Here is an 18,473-nt window from a genome sequence, read left to right on the forward strand (position 1 = left end):
AGGTGGTTGGTAATCTTAACCAACCATCGGATAGTTTTTATTGTACTCATTTTGTTCTGTCAAGAACCAGTTGACCATTGTACACATTGCGTATGGTAATGAATGATAAATCTTTCTAAAACACTCTTGTACTAGCAATTGTTATGTTCTGCAAATGATATTTCTGTGTACTCTACAGTGCTACACATTAAATAATAAGTTCCCTACGGGAGTAAACAGCCATCAATTGGATCTATTTCCCATAAAACCTTCAGGAAAACTCCCTGTCTTGTAAAATCTGAAGTATATTAATAACACAAGTTCACCAAAAGCTATTACTATAAAATTGTTAGTCTATGTATAGCTATGCATGGAAAATGAACAGCTTAGGAAAGATTCCCATGCTCAAGTGGCTCCCAGGTTCTACAGATCTTAATGATAAACAACTAACCCCAAATGGCAAAGCTGTATACAATAATTGCCATTCCAGAGTTACCAACTCCTTCCTTTAAGTACTGCAAGCATATTGCTGTGGCAAGGTGAAATATCATCTTGGATGCGTAATACCAAGATACCCTTGTCATTGCCTTCATTGTTCAATGAAATAGTGAAGCTTAATTTGGATGATTCGATGTAGCAAGGGTTGGAAGGAATTCCAACATCCCTTTGAAAATATCCACAACTTTGATTTGTTTGATCATCCTTATTTGGCTAAATATGATTTTCCTTCTTTTACTAAAAAATTTATTCAAATAAAACGATCAACAATTAACTTAATAATGACTCCATCATAAAAAGAAAAAAAGCAAGACTGGAATATACCAAATTGACTATATGGGATACAACTGCAACCGATTTCAACTAACAAAAATACAGTAGAAGCAATCGCTATCAATTTCTACTAATATCATCCATCAAACAGTTATGTTTAAAATAAATGTCAATCAATACTGCTATCCTTGAGAAAAATAAAAAATAAACATCAGAATTAAAATTTAAGGACTCTGTACCAATTGTTATGAAACTATAGTGAATTCACAAAAGAACTGTTGCATGCCAATAAAATGTTTCATTGTTTATGTAATTATTTGTTAACAGTAGTAACTACCATTAAAATCTCTTGCCTAACTTTTCAAACTCTGATAATCTAATTAGGTTTATAAACTTCATACATGTAAACACCTTAATTGTCTCTTCTTTTATAAGCATTCATTTTACACAAACCAAAAAGCAAAATAATAAAATTAATCTCCAAGAGATGAATGAGATGAAGATTTACCACGTCAACAAGAGCTGTGGCTTCTCGTTTCAATATTGAGAAGTTCATTTGGGTCAGTTCTGCCTGGTCCTTGTCAATCTGAAACAATCACATTATCATAATCTCAAACAAAACCTCACAAAGCGGGGCATCTCAATGCTTAACAAATAACAAATAATTTAAACAGTAAAACCAGACAGCCTACATGTTAATTGCAGACCCAACTACCTTTTGAAGATCCACATCATCTTCTCCATCCTGCCCTTCAATTAACAAATCACGCATTGTGCCTAAAGACACATCTGGATCAAGCATGCCACAACAATACTGGAAATAACTCAGCATGATTGCATATTGGCTACAAAAACAAGTTCCATTAAATATTAGGGGAAAAATATATTCCTCAGAGAAAACAAGAAGAGCACTTTTTTAAGCACAAATGTCAGTACCGTCTCCGCAATATTTCAGAGGATTCACTCCGGAGAATCGCCATAACAAGCTTTGATAATATTGAATGGCAAGCACCATTTGACAAGTGTGCTGATGAAAGAATATCAATATATGTGACATTATCTGTGCTTTCACCTCCAGGTGACAGGAAACTTTGTTCTTGCAATTTTGCCATGGAAGTTAACACCACCTGCACCATTACATAAACAAGCGATTACCTTCCACAATTTGGATAAGAAAACAAACTAGAAAGTGCACTCCAAGGTTCAATAGGCACACCAATAGGTTTGTGAAATAAATCTAGAAAGTCTTCAAGATATGTTTGGCTTGGTTGTTTTAATAATTTTCATGTGTTTTGAAACTTGTACATAGAGAAAGATTTTCAATTAAACTAAAGCAAATGAATATAAGAAATTTGTACCTTAAAAATGGTAAGCTTTTCTTGAGTGAGACTTCCGTTGCTCATAGCAAACTTATTTCAGTTTCTTTTCACTGTTATGCTATAAGTTAAGCAAGATTTTTCTTGTTATTAAATCATGTGATTATAACATACTAATATATTCTCTTTTTTAATATATTTTAAACAATGGTGCTGATACCATAGTACACAAACTCACTGAGTACTTGGGGAGTTGGCAAATGTTTTTAGAGATTCATTTTCCAATGGACCAATCAGATAAGAAATTACAAATTTCAATGTAACAAATATTAAATAATGACCTAATATGTAAAAAGTTTCTACTTTTTCACTTGAGGCCGACATTATTTGAACTTTCTTATAAAAGAAGTGTCTGTAGGTCTGTGAAGGGGTTGTGGATTTTGGACACAAGTATGTCCACAGGTTTGGGAAATAGTTTTCTGTATGAGGAGGTGACTAAGTTTGGGTTGCAGGAGAGAATCTTTGCATGATACTTGTTTTGTTAAGGTTGATTTAATAAAAACATAACTGTGTGTGTTTCCAGCAACTGTCCCCATGGATGTGTGTGTTTCTTTCAAATAGAGAGGTTAGGATCTTGCATGTTTGTCTATTCAGCTTTCCTGAGTTAAATGTTTCATTTATTACATTCATTCAAGGGATGAATTAAACAGTTCTAAGTGAAATATGGAGAATTATGCATTCATTTATGGATCAATTGTGAAAAGATCCCAATTGATCTTATAACGGAAAAACACAGACTTCACAAACAACTCATAACAAAACAGAGAATATATTGAATTTCAAGAATATATATACATATATAGGGTTTGGGAGTTCCTTCCTATGTATGTATACATACATACAATTCAATATAATCACAAACTGACACATCATCCAATCCTCCTTAGAATTTCATACAGAAAGAAAACATACAGATTTCTTTTGAATGAATACTTCCAACTCTTATAGGTGGACAATGGAGCTCAATAGGCTTACGTTCCTAAGCACAAGCTGTAGCTACCCAGTATGAGTGGTGCCAGTTGTCGTCAGGAGACGACCTTCAAAACATTCAAAACATTCCTTTCCTCCACAATAACTGCACACTGAAATAGGAAACCAAGTACATATATATAGGTGTCGGTGTAGGTTGTCCGGTGCCAACTGCTGACAACCGTCACGTAACCACCGACCCTTAACACTCGTAATGTTCTAATTATAATATGACGTAATTACCCGACAACACCAGTTGATTGGATCGGCTATATCAATCTATTCGCTTGATCTCCTATTCTGCAAATGACGCTCTCCTTGTCTGGATTTATTGGCTCCTTGTTACTTCTGCACCACACTTGAGATGGATTACCAGAAGTCAAGCTTTGCCCTGTCACTTGACAAAGGGAGAGGTGAATACGACAATCCTCTTGCAGGCAGCAGGAATGAATCTCCTATCTTCTGCGCTATGTTCTATCTTTCTTCCTGCAAGCCTATTGGCACGATATCTAGCCGCACCGTATCTAATCCTCCCATGATTCTTCGACCTTTCTTCATTCTTGGAGCCTCCTTACAAGCTTCGTACTGATGTTGGTCTGGGTTTGTCGTCCAGAACCAGTCGTGCTCAAGGCAAAAACATGACCATCTAAGCATGAACACTACCCATGCCGAACTCACCTTAAATAGGCATGTGCCGTAGTAAGGGAGCCGACCACAAAACTTTGGGTAAAATGGCACACCAGCCACCAAACAGAAAGACTTAGGAAAATACAATTCCCAATTTATTAATAGAATTAAAGCAAAATTAAAATAACAAAAGATAGCTATCAGGTGTTATGAAACACCGCATCGAGGCCAACTAGGCCCTCAAATCAGGCTCATGACAAATTGGAATAGTTGCAGTGGATAGTCTTTCTTGAGTGTGTTACTATCAGGCAGTAATCCATGTGTACCCCTGGATATGAAGTTTTGGTGTCATAAGGAAGCATTTGTATATTGGAGTCCAACTCTATTGCCCAGATAAAGCACTGATCTGGGAACTATTTGCCCAAACGTCCAAGAAACCAAAGAATTTAAAGATAAATCATTTGAATCAGTTTTGTTTATGTTTTGTTTTAGTTTAGGAGTTGCATTTTCTCAGAGCTCAACAGTAAAATAAATGCAAGAATATTGCCAGTCTGGTTTACTCTTTCTAATCTTGGTGTAAGTAAATGAGAAAATATCTGCCTGATTGTAATGAATGATAAATTAGTTGTTGTTGAAGAAATGGTGTACCCCCATAGGTTTGGCAGATCCTGAAGTGCAGAGGACATAGGTGCAAAGTACAAACAATCTCCCGTTCGTTGGCCAAGTCTCCCATTGAATTTGATCATAAGAATTGACAAATCTTTAGGGTTTGAAGTGTGCAGATTTGAGAACCAATAAAGGGGAAAAAACTGGTAGTGGATTGTGAGGGGCAAGTGAAAGATGCAACTTTCATTGCCAATATCCTCATAGAATCCATTGAAATGGTGGACCCCAAAAATGTCCAAGTGATAACGAACAATGCTCAAAATTGTAGACTTGTTGGATCTATAGTGGAACCAGAGGGTACATACAATCACATTTTTAAGACGCCATGTGTAATCCACTCACTTAATTTGATATTGCAAAATATTGGCCAACAAATTGAGTGGGTCAAATAAATCTACATTAAGGGCAAGAAGATCCAAATGTTTGTGACTGATCATCATATGTCACAAGGCATCTTGAGGACCTTCTCCAAGTCGAAGTTGTTTAATGTAATTTAAATTTTACTTTTTCACATCCTTTTTAATTTTTTGACTTTTATTTTTAATTGTTGATTTGTCACTTGCATTTTTTTTATACCATATAAGGTTACCAAAACCCAATTTGAATCTCACACAATCGTCCTAAGACAAAATGGGAAGGTGTGAGTGGCCTTGAGTTCTATGCTGATAAGAGCCTATGGAGTCTATGGAATCATGGATACAACTAAACATAAAAAGAGCCCAAAAAGTAAAAGCATTAATCCTAGATGATGAATAGTCCACAAGTGTGTTATATGTTTTGAATTTTACTAAACTCATCATTAGCATGATTATGCATGTTGATACTAATCATATTGGACTAATTGCCAGCATCCCCCTTCAAATTCAGGAAATGGACCAACCGCCTCCCATGAATCCATTTATTTCTAGTGTTTGTAACGAATGTTAACAAATCGATCTTTTGGCGCAACAGCAAACGTGTTCCAGCAAGTTTGAATCCCCTTGGGTGATGCTAAGGGGGGGATTGTTGGACTAACCTCAAGCATCCCCCTTTGGATTTGGCACATGGACTAGCTGCCTCCAATGGATCTGTTTCTTTAACGTTTGTATCGGTTGTTGACAAGTCGCTCTTTTGGTGCAACAGCAAATATGTTCGAACAAATCACCCATGTTTGAATGAAATTTATGATGGCATGACTCTATGATGGAGAAAATAAGAAAAATTAGAAAAGCTAAGGAACATGACCCAATGGAAACATTTTCCGAAACTGTACAAAAGATTATCGTTGACTGTTGAAACAAGATGACCACCCCCTTACATCTCTTAGCATTTTGTTGTCAAAGTATTATAGCAAAGAGATAATTTCTTTGCCAAGAAGGATGCCTAGTCCAGGAGCACCTAGTTGATTTCATGCCTCCATGAGGCAATTTCATCATTTTGGTTTTAGTTTTGTGTATTTGGTGTAATAAGGTCTAACAAGACCATTTCATGGGTGTTGGAGTCTAAGTTAGGTCATTAGGTGATTGGAAGTGTTTAGTTGTTATTAAAAATGTCAATGTTGCAAATGTTGCAAAATTGCACAATGTGGAATATGAAGGGTCAATGTTAATCAAGAAGGGGTTACAAAACAGTTGGAATTGATTGAAAATGTATAAATATGGCCTCCAACTTGAATTCCATGGTTGGAGGTGGTTGGAGAGGGTGATTATTGAAAATCTTGAAGTTGTAATAATGAAATATCTCTGTTTTCTGAAAATATGAACATTTCCCTGTTGTTTCTTTGCATTGTACATGTCTGTATGAATTGATATTGATCAAGAAACGAATGGGGATGAAATACCATCGAATCTACTTTCTTTTCCTTTTTGTTTCATTCAATTTCATTGAGTTATGAACATTCTAATGGCTGCAATTCCCAGATTTTCTCTGTAACAGTCCTGTTGCAGCGTGTTGTACGTCCTTGTACGGACTTGTATTGGCTTGAAACCAACAGGAACAGAAGGATAAATGAATCTAGTTGCACTTGATTTTGGTTTGGTTCAATTTCATGAAGTTTTGCAGAAGTTATGATCATTTTTGTGAGTGCAGGTCTGAAACCCTAGTAGGCCTAATTTTAGGGAGAAGGTCCAAATTTGAGTCCCGTGTTCCAAAACACCCCCTACCCATTTCAAGATATTTATTAAAAACGCCAAATGGGTGTCTAGAACTATGTTTATAATTTTTCTATCAAGTCTGGTTTGAATTTTATGGTTGAAAAACCCAATTTGATGCTACCATGCCTAGGGTCAAGAAGTAGGACAATCAAAATTAGGGCATGTCCGTACAAAACAACCTACCCTAAATTTGGGATATGTTAAATAAGGCCAAAAAGGGTATCTGAAACTGGTCTTCCATTTTGATTATCATTCATGCCTCGAAAGTTTTGGGGGAATAGACCCTTCAGGAGGGCTACAAGGACTAGTGGTTGTTTGTGAGGGAAGTACGTTGTATAATGGCCGAAATACACTTCCAAGTTGTTAATTGGGATTTTACATCATCTCTACTCATGCTCTGCATCAATGCCACCATATACGGATGAGGAGCTTTCTACTAGCTGCAATGCTAAATTTAGAAAGATATTTCCAGATGAAGATATCTGAAGTGTTGACTTGAGCAAGTTTGGCCAGTTCATATCCTCAAGGAATCATGACATTTCCACTCTTCGTGACAAATATAAGAAAGATGCTCTTGATTGATGGTATATACATAGTCAAGGCTCCATTCACTTGCAGCCTTTTACAATTAAAATTCTCTCCCCAATATGTATCTTTTTGTTTTTTATATTTTTTGTTTTTCATTCAATGATATAATGCTATATATTATATTTTACAATAATATAATTTATGTTTTATATTTAGAAAAATAAATACTAAATGTTGTATACAAATTCAACATGTTGCAAGTTCTTCAGCTAGGCAAAAATGGAGCACATACTACATGCTTTCATTTAGGCGCAACCATTACCTGAGGATCTTGTCATTGTATACTACAACCTTCGTCTATTGTCACATAAGACACATAAATACAATGAGCGTGTGACAAAGAACTAGGATATAAGTCCTGAGTGTGCTGATTCAGATGCTAAATTTGCATAGATTCATGAATTCTCTATGGATGAGGCAGCTTCTGTACACAACAAAACTAGCATGAGTGGCAATGCAACTGATTGTAGTTAAAAAGAAAATGAGCCAAATGTTGACCTTGAAGCTTTTGATGAAGATGAACATGAAGACTATTAAATACTTATTGTAATTTTGATTTTTTGTTGTGTAGTGACATTTTAAGACTTGGAAATTTTCATTTTCACAAATTATGAATATGACGTATTTAAATATTCTATTAATTGGCAATTTTGAGTATCATTGTTCTTATTATTTATAATTTTGACCATAAATATGTTTATTATAAATCCAAACCTGTACTCATACCCCAGGCAGAAAATTTGTCATACTCTCATACTTGGTAGCTATACTCGTACCCACACCCATACTAGAACAAACAACCTAGATTACCTTGTAACTTTAATTTGTTTGTAGTTTTAGGTGTCAAAGCCTTTGGTAGAGTTTTGTGTTTAGAGGATGGGGAGCAAATCCTAATTCGATACATTTAAGAGGCCATTGAAATGACTAAAAAGGACATTTCAAACTATCATTGGCAAATAGAGATACATATGATCCCATCTAGGAGATTATTGATTGAAGGTGAAACAACCTCCTCCCCCAACCCATTCATGCAATGGGGTACTACTTCAACCCTAAGTTTTTCTTCTAGCTTCACAAACCCTAATGGTAAGGTTATATTGGGCCTCTCAACATGCATAGGGAGAATGACACTAGAGATTGAGGTAAGGATGGTCCCTCATTATTTCAGAGTTGCAAAATTACAAGCAAGCGAAGGGAACATTTTTTTCTTTGATACCAACTATTTGAGGGAGTTCCACCTAGACACCAAGTAAGAATTATTGGAGTCTTTATTTACTTGTATCTTACAAGTTACAAATTAAAATAACTAAAAAAGTATTATTTACTTGCAAGTTCTTGGTGGGAGGATTCATGTGGAAATACCCCAAACCTTCAAAAGTTGGCCCATTGACTTTTATCTCAACCATGTAGTTTTTCTAGCTGTGAGCACAATTGAAGTTAATTTGACATCATTTTTACAAAAAGCGCAATTTTTTTTTTCAATAGTGTCTCAATTGTAAATGTATTTCAATTTTCAATTCAAGGTGCAAGTTATATTCAAGGTTATTTTTCTTTTCAAGTATATGTTAATTCACAATATAATAAATCTGATTATTATCTGGTATGTTGCAGATGGAGAAGGAGCATTTATCAATTTCGATGTTCTTCTCACAATCACCGATCGATATATATATATATATATATATATATATATATATATATATATATATATATATATATATATATATATATATATATGCCAATAAGGAGGATCAAGCAATACCTAATCAAGATATTACTTGATCGCACCTCTTCAACCATAATCGCATTTAACCGATACCAATCGGTGTGCATATAATTAACAAGTTTAACCGATACCAATCGGTGTGCACATAATTAACAAGTAAAACCGATACCAATCGGTATTTTGTGCTTTACGATTTGCAACCGATATTAATCGGTAGTTAGGCATTGGTTAAGAACCCGATGTTGATCGGAATTTGCATGCAAGGTTATATATATATATATATATATATATATATATATATATATATATTTATATACAAATCGAAGAATACGATCACAGCAAGATCGTATATATGTGAATATCTATATGATTATTGATATAAGAAAAACCGAACATAACATATCGAAAAATAATCATCAAATAAAGGAATGATAACTGAAGTCTTATCATAGTCTATCGATGAGATGGATGATTGAATGAGAGACTTCATTTATCTCTCATTCAATCATTTATCTTACCGAGGCTATCATGTATCAACACTCCCTCTTAGCTAGGGACGATAAATGAAACACAACATATCTAGCATCACATTTCTCATGATGGTCAGTATTCCTTATGTAATCTTACTCTCTAGGGGATCATATCACCTAGACATGTGACATGAAGTATCATCAATCATCTGATACAAGAAATCACATCACCTAAGCACGTGACATGAAGTATCACCTAAACGCGTGATACAAACGTTCATCACATCAACTTGTGATGACAAGATATCACCTAAGCACGTGATATCAGTATTGCCTAAACACGCAATACTTTAAGAATAAGCACATGAGAATAGCTAAATTCTCAACTTATCCAAGTTGTGGTATGTGCACTAACATTTCATCCAAATGTTTTACCATAACACAATCATGGCACATCCATGGCATACCAGAGATCCAACATGATAACTAGTTTGAACATCATAAGATCGTCAACTTATAATGTCTACATACAAGTGTTCATTATCTGAGTGATCATCACCTCTTAGACATGAACACAAGGGGTTAAACCCATAAAAGTCCTAACATGACAAGAAGTTTACACATAAAACATCTTAATAAGTATAGGAGTACAAAGCAAGTTAAATTTCAATCATACCAAGACCTTTTCTGAAGTGATCAACTTTCACCCTTAAAAGTGGTTTGGTAAGAATATCTGTTGTCTGATCTCCTGTACAAATCTATTCCAACTGGATCACATTCCTATCTACCATGTCTCGTACATAATGATATGGAATCTCAATATGTTTCGATCTGTCATGAAACACCGGATTCAATGAAAGTTTTATACAACTTTGGTTGTCGCAATGAATAAATGTAGGCTTCATTGGTTCACCAAATAAACCCACAAGCAGCTTCCTAAGCCATACTGCCTCTCGAGCAGCCATGGAGGCTGCAATGTATTCAGCCTCAGTGGAACTCTATGCTACTAATGATTGTTTTCTGCTAATCCAAGATATCATGGCTGAACCTAAACTGAAACAACATCCTGAGGTGCTTTTCCTGTCACTTACACTTCCAGCCCAATTTGAATCTGTGAATCCGTGTAAATCTAGTTCAACTCTCTCATATTTGAGACCAAGTTTTAGGGTACCTTCTAGATATCTCATGATATGTTTTACTGCTACCAGGTGTATCTCCTTTGGTTCACACATAAATTGACTCAAGGCATTAACTGCATAACAGATATCTGGTCTCGTATTTACAAGATACATCAGGGACCCAATCATTTGCCTGTATAGAGTGGGATCTGAGGGTTGTGATTCTGCTGCTGCTTCCTTAAGTTTATGAAGGTTTGTTTCCATTGGAGAGGTCATGGGTCTGCAATTTAGCATTCCAAATCTCTTCAAAATGTCCAAGGTATGTTTACCCTGGTTTAGTATAACGCCATCAGAAGTATGCCATACTTCCAAACCTAGGAAGTAATGAAGGAGTCCCAAGTCCTTCATGTCAAATTCTTTAGCAAGGTCTTTCTTACACTGATCTATGAGTTGATCTTTCCCTATAGTTAACAAATCATCAACATATAAAATCAATATCAGCATATCACCTTTGTCTTGTTTATAGTAGAGATTTGGATCTGCATCATTCTTTGAGAAGCCTAGCCCTGAGAGATAAGTGTCAATTCTTTCATACCAGGCCCTGGGAGCTTGTTTAAGCCCATAAAGAGCTTTCTTGAGTTTACATACATGAGATTCTACATCATGAATCTCAAACCCTTCAAGTTGCTCCAGGTATACTTCTTGTGCAATCTCTCCATTAAGAAATGTTGTCTTTACATCCATCTGATGTACTTTCCATCCTTTTGCTGCTGCAATGGCTAAGACTATTCTTACTGAAGTATATCTGGCTACAGGTGCAAAGGTTTCTTCATAGTCAATTCCTTCCTTTTGTGAGAACCCTCTGGCTACAAATCTAGCCTTGTGTTTCTCAATGCTGCCATTTGCAGCATGTTTGATTTTGAAGAGCCATTTGGAGGTGACAACAGATTTTCCAGATGGCCTAGGAACAATCTCCCAAACATCATTTTTCATAATGGACTAGTATTCCTCACACATGGCATTCTTCCATACTTGATGTTGAAGTGCATCTGATACATTAGTAGGTTCATCTTTTGAAAGATCATTCATGAGAGCAACATAGTTGGTAAGTTTGTTAGGCCTTTTGCTTTCTCTGAAGGTTCCTGAAGGGGCAGCATACTTCTGAGCTTCTAGAGTTTTGGTGGCCCATAGTGGTCTTTTCTTGAAATTTTCTCTAGGTGGGTTTTGAGTTTCAAATTTATTTTCCTCAAGACTCTCCCTCTGAAGCACAGGAGCAAGGTTTTCATCTATGCTAGGGGTAGGGACATAGACTTCAAGCTCTATTGAGCTTTGGGCTCTTTTGAAGGCCAAGTCTTCTTCAGAGATTACATCCCTACTCAGTTCAATATTCCTCTGACCAGGTATATAGATTCTGTAGGCCTTGGAGGTTTCACTATATCCTACAAGTATTCCCCTTTTTCCAGAAGGTTCTAATTTTAATCTTTTCTCCTTAGGTACATGAATATAGACAAGACACCCAAATATTCTAAGGTGGCTGATATCTGGCTTTGTTTTAGTAAAGACTTCCTCAGGGTTGTTATCTTCAAGATGGGAGTGAGGACATTTATTTTGTATATATACAGCAGTGCTGGTTGCTTCTGCCCAAAGATTGGTATTTAGATTCTGATCAAGAATCATGGCTTTGGCAGCTTCTACAATTGTCCTATTTTTCCTCTCAGCTACCCCATTTTATTAAGGATTATAAGGTATAGTAAGCTCCCTCTTAATCCCAGCATTTTTAAAAAAATCTTTAAACAAATTTGAAGTGTATTCCCCCCCCATTGTCAGTTCTTAAGGTTTTAATTTTATTTCCTGAGTAGTTTTTTGTTAGTGATTTAAATTCCTTAAACCTATTAAGGATCTCTTCTGATTCTTTACATTTCAGAAAGTAGATCCAAGTTTTCCTAGAGTAGTCATCAACAAATATTACATAATACAAAAATCCTCCTAAAGAAGGTACGGACATAGGTCCACATACATCAGAATGAACTAACTCTAAAACTTTGCTTGTTTTCCTAGTACTATAATGAAAAACACCCATAGCATTTTTACCTAGGGCACATCCCTTGCATGCCTCTGAATGATATTGTTTTAACTTAGGTAGGCCTGTGACAAGGTTTCCCATTGATGATAAAGCTCTAAAATTCAGGTGACCTAGTCTTCTATACCAAACTTCATTAGCATCTATAGTTTCATGGATTAGGGCTATGTTGGATTCTGTGCACAACTCATACAAGTAGCCTTGTCTTTGACCAATGGTTTTAGCTTTCTTGATAGAAGAATTCTTTGGCCAAGCCAACACTCTGTTGTCCATGAAGGTCACTCTGTACCCATTATCCTCTAGTGCTGATATGGAGACTAGATTTCTCTTGATGCCTGGGACATATAGTACTCCTTTAAGTTGCAATGATACGCCTGACTTCAGTTTGATGGTGCAGGTTCCAACTCCTCTGACTAGATGTGTAGAGTCATCTCCGATAGTCACTTCCTCATCATTCTCCTCTATCATGGAGTCTAGTACTTCTCTAAACCCTGTAATGTGTTTGGATAAGCCACTGTTGATCACCCAGGAGTTAACCTTGTTTGATGCTTGGTTTGTAAGTGTTGAGTAGAGTACATACTTCTCGGAGTCATCTTCCCCTTTAGATTTTCCTGCTTTGGCAAATGTGGCTTGTTGTTTGGCTCTTTCCGGACATTTGGCAGCATAGTGTCCAAATTTGTCACATCTGTAACATTGAATCTGTGAAAGATCCTTCTTGAAGGTGTTCTTTCCATGACGACCTTTCCTCTTCCTAAATTGTTTCTGCTTGCTTTTCTTATTGGAGTTTGTATTTAGGACTTGAAGATCTTCATCTATATTCTTTTGTTTGATCCCTTTCTTATTTAACCTTGATTCTTCTTGGAGACAGTCTGGCTTTAGCCTTTCAAACTTTGGAAATTTATACCTTGCACTAATGCCTTGGACGAATGTTTCCCATATACTAGGCAACTCATCTAGAGCAATGAGTGTTAATTCTTTGCTTTGGATCTCATATCCAAGGGTTGCTAGCTCATCCCTTAGGGTTGATATCCGCATGAAGAAGGCATTGACTGACTCCCCTATTGATCATAGCTATATGATCTATTTCGCTCTTTAAAGCCAAGGTTCTACTTGCATTGGATATCTCAAATGCATCTTCAAGTGCTTTGAACATGTTGTAGGCCGTTTCATGTTTCTTTATGATGGGCATAATATTATTCCTCACCCCATCAACTCTGATTTTGATGGTCTTTTCATTTCCCTCTATCCAAGCTGCTTTGTCAGGTCTAGTCTCAAGTTCTGTAGTATCAATTTTTACAAATGATTCAACTTTATTTTCTCTTAGAATCATCTTAATTCTGAACTTCCATGCTGAGAAGTCATTGCCTCCTCCAAGTCTATCTTCGAATCTGATAGTGCTAGCCATTTGAAAAATGTGATGTTGAATATATGCTTGTCTTGAATTTTCCACAAAATTGAATAGCCACAGGTTCGAATTAACTTGGCTCTGATACCATGTAAATGTATTTCAGTTTTCAATTCAAGGTGCAAGTTATATTCAAGGTTATTTTTCTTTTCAAGTATATGTTAATTCACAATATAATAAATCTGATTATTATTTAATATGTTGCAGATGGAGAAGGAGCATTTATCAATTTCGATGTTCTTCTCACAATCACCGATCAATATATATATATATATATATATGCCAATAAGGAGGATCAAGCAATACCTTGACCGGTCATGTCTATTAGACATGACCAATCAAGATATTACTTGATCGCACCTCTTCAACAATAATCGTGTTTAACCAATACCAATCAGTGTGCATATAATTAACAAGTTTAACCCATACCAATCGGTGTGCATATAATTAACAAGTAAAACCGATACCAATCGATATTTTGTGCTTTACGATTTGCAACCGATATTAATCGGTAGTTAGGCATTGGTTAAGAACCCGATGTTGATCAGAATTTGCATGCAAGGTTATATATATATATATAAATCGAAGAATACGATCACAGCAAGATCGTATATATGTGAATATCTATATGATTATTGATATAAGAAAAAACGAACATAACATATCGAAGAATAATCATCAAATAAAGGAATGATAACTGAAGTCTTATCATAGTCTATTGATGAGATAGATGATTGAATGAGAGACTTCATTTATCTCTCATTCAATCATTTATCTTGCCGAGGCTATCATGTGTCAACATCAATGACCTAGTTTTTGTGCAATACAACCTTCACCTTCACACAACAAAGGTGGATGGCAAATCAAAGGAGCTTATTGATTTGGATAAGATTGATCTCTATAGTGATTGGACTGCACACATAAGAAGTCCTTGTTAAGAATTTCAGAAAGACAGAGCATGCGAAGATCTACTAGGTAAGCAAGAATTTCAGAAAGTAGGAGCAGACAATCAAGCAAGGTCAATTACACAAGAAGAAGACAAGTCCATGATCACGGATCTGACTCAGATTACCAGACTTGACCCTAGAGAACACATAGGCTCAGTGCTGAACCAAAACAGTCTTTTGACAGAGAACAAGCATTTACAAAATAGATACAACGAACATCCTAGAATCTTCAATAGAGGCCCGCATCCTTCATCAACGAACTAAGTACCCCTATCCTCCTTATTCATTTTCTTAAAATAGTAAGTACAATTGTCTAAATAATCAGTCCCCCTGTCATTATATAAACTAGGCTGATTTGTTATTTTCTGTATACATTTTATTTTTAAGAAATAGAAATTACAAATTTTTATAAATAGAATAAAAATATAATTTTTAGACTTTACAAAAGTATCTACATTTCTTAAATTATTAAAAAAATAATATATCACAAAAAATAAAAAACTATTTTTATTGAAAGTAATCAAAATACTAATTTAAAACTCTTCTGTACAATCTAAAAAAAATAGTAAATGCATGAAATAAAAATTTATTTCAGAAAAATCAGAGTTCACAACATGGAACAACTGAATTTGATATACAATTTGTTTGTGTTCAAATAATTTGTATAATGAATAATTAAAACACTAAGAACTGATGAATCAGTACATACCTGAGTCAAGAACAAAGCCATTTTAAGAGAACAATCTTGTGATGTTGTTGCACCCAATGATGCGTCCAGTATTCTGCAAACAGTAGAGACAATAATCAGCTATCAAATAAATTTATTAGCAACAGCACAAATTTGAACAAGCGCATATGAACTAACTCAAACAACGCTTGAGGGCGGCTTTCGAGGAACTCCATCCGCCTAGACACAGACACCTGAACTTATCATACAAAAAGCACTTGTTAACTTTTCTTTCTGAGACTGATAAACAAGTCTATACGATTCCATTAATTTGTTCCAAATATATTTTCCAAGAATAAAGCTCAATATGCAATGTACAAAACTTGTTAAGAAAAAAAAAGATTAACGTCACCCTTGCAAAAAGAAATACTTGTCTAAAAAGGAAGAATACCAAGACAATTAACAAAAGAGCCAAATTCTAAAGAAGAGCTTTAATAAGAACGGTGTAAACAAATAGGTGAGCGTTTTTATCAAAGAGGAACCAAACCATGTTTTAACGACTAATTTCTGTTGGGCTCACTGAGAACATCATTCTTTGTTTCCAATTTATTCTTCATTATTACATGTGATCCAAAGTCAATACAGACCCTACCTCCACAACTTGTGACCAACCAACCAACATATGCAACTGAGCTGCATTCTCCTCAAGATTTTTGTTGTATTTCCAACCCCATATCAATAACTGCTGCACAGCATCCTTTAAATCTACCAGCCGTTTTTGATTGAGAACAGAATTAGATTGGTTTTCTAGCTCATGGTACTCCTGTTATAGATAAAGAAAATAAGTATGCCAACCATTACAGAATAATAGGCCCTAAGAAAGAAACTAATCTAACAAAAATAAACTAGATAATAATAACCTGCCACAGCTTATCCCGAAAAGCAGCCAAATCAATTATCCGATCTCCTCTCTCTGAATAGTAATAGACTCCACCCTTTTCAAGTGTTGCCGAATTTCCCAAGATCTCGTCCACCTTTAGATAGCCATGAAGACAACCAATATAAATGCCATAAATCAAATGCAAATTTTACTGCAATTTATAAGCAAAATCTTACCCGCAGATCCTCCTTAAAATTTAGCACTGAATGTGGAAAGTTGATATTAGTTTCAGGAGGCCGAAATTGAATTACATCAAGAAGCTCAAGAACCTGACAATAGAAATTAATTAATGAAAACACTAAATAATATAACTGAATGACTTTTAAGAATTATTGATACTAGAAATAAAAATTGCTGAAAATTCAAAATGAGTTGATCAAATGCTTACAAAACAGATTTGCGTTGATCTAGAAGTTATGTAAATTGTACTCCAAATTCTTTTATACAAAGGTTACTTGAAGGTGTCATGTAAGAACATAAATTGTCTATCCCTAATATTTTTTCCTTATTATAACTCGTCATAACATAATCATTCACAACACTTTGAAGTTTGAAGTTTGAACTATCTAGACAAACATTTTACATCAAAAAGAGGGCATGCAAAACAAATTGGCTAATGTACATTCTCAAGTCCTAATATAAGGAAAATTACCATCACAAGCATTTTTTTCTGAATCAACTTGATGAAGTACTTCAAATGAGAACTTTTTTTGTGGCAACAATATAAAATGGTTTGAAATAAACTTTTGTCACTCAACATACATCAACATCTGTAACAAAAGATTCTTAAAGTGATGTAATGTTATTACTGCACAAAATCTTAGCATACTGGTATATCAGGAATTTGTTTTCGAACCATTTGATTGAATCAAGTGTTGATTAAGCAAAGCAACGGGATATATTTTATTAGAAACCAAAATCAGAGACCTTTGGAACCCACTACAAACAAAAATCTTAAGAAAGAAATTTTCCTTATGAAGCCTGATACGGACAATGAACCTAAAAAGTTTACAGTTCTTTCAAAGTTATTAGAGTTTATTGAAAAATGATCGATTGAAGACAAAAAATGATTGAGATGTAATGCCACACTTCTAATGGAAAATGAGCTTTTCTTGCATTATCCTCATACTGTAAAAATCAGTTTAAGAAGACATAAAGCATCACAGACTCATATCACGTTTACAGTTTATAATGTTAATATAAACTTTTTCACAAAATACAGCCTGATTTGTCACATTCAGTTGGAGCATGTTTAAGGTTTAATGAAGTTCCTATCATGATAAGAAATGTCATCATTGTATTAAAACTTATTGTTAAAACATTAAACATATGCATGTAATTCAAAAAAGGAATGCTAAACACATTTTGCATAATATGCTATGTCCATCAATTTCAATTTAAATCATTGTGGTTGGTTAGGTTAAATGCAACCAGACTAGCGTGGTCAGTCATTGTAACTACACCCATCTCTTTTATGTGTATCAGTCAGATTATAATAATTCTAGCACTCCTCGCAAACATCTATCTCTAATGATATGTGAGTTGAACATGTATTCTTCTTGTTGCCATCTATATAAACTACAAATGGCAATGAAAACATTCCTACTCCAATGCTATTCATTATTCATTCATGAAATTTTAGGATAATTCAATGATTTCTTTGGATTCTCTCCTATCATAGTTTTTCTGTAATGTCCCATTATTTAATAACTTATAGATAGGGACAATTAACTTGCAAAGGATCAATTGCAAGAGACTTATTTCCTCAATTAACCAATAATAATTATAACATATGATGAGCAATGTAAGAATACAGAGGGTTACACTTGTAATTTGATTGATAATAATAATAATAATAAAATAATGATTATTATCACTGAATGCAATTCAATAATGACAAGATTATCTCTGTTGTCTCTGATATGAATGATTAACAAATATGCAAGGACGATCTTAATATCAATATATGTCACTGCTAAATGTTAATGATAGAACCAAAAAGGTAAGACACA

At 34.8% G+C, this 18,473-nt stretch overlaps 1 protein-coding gene across 1 annotated transcript in view; it reads right to left on the reverse strand.

Moving 5' to 3' along the window:
- The window catches only part of LOC131041900 (nuclear pore complex protein NUP205), a 269,379-nt gene that overhangs the window by 94,566 nt on the left and 156,340 nt on the right, over positions 1 to 18,473 (reverse strand). Inside the window, exons 27-34 of the mRNA XM_057975129.2 lie at positions 16,638 to 16,730; positions 16,442 to 16,555; positions 16,174 to 16,344; positions 15,720 to 15,775; positions 15,564 to 15,636; positions 1,687 to 1,877; positions 1,466 to 1,595; positions 1,259 to 1,336 (exon numbers count right to left, since the gene is read on the reverse strand). Of these exons, the coding sequence (XP_057831112.2) occupies positions 1,259 to 1,336; positions 1,466 to 1,595; positions 1,687 to 1,877; positions 15,564 to 15,636; positions 15,720 to 15,775; positions 16,174 to 16,344; positions 16,442 to 16,555; positions 16,638 to 16,730 (906 nt within the window). The remainder of the gene's footprint in view (positions 1 to 1,258; positions 1,337 to 1,465; positions 1,596 to 1,686; positions 1,878 to 15,563; positions 15,637 to 15,719; positions 15,776 to 16,173; positions 16,345 to 16,441; positions 16,556 to 16,637; positions 16,731 to 18,473) is intronic.

Source organism: Cryptomeria japonica, chromosome 1 (genome assembly GCF_030272615.1).
Source record: "Cryptomeria japonica chromosome 1, Sugi_1.0, whole genome shotgun sequence".
Lineage (NCBI taxonomy): Eukaryota > Viridiplantae > Streptophyta > Pinopsida > Cupressales > Cupressaceae > Cryptomeria > Cryptomeria japonica.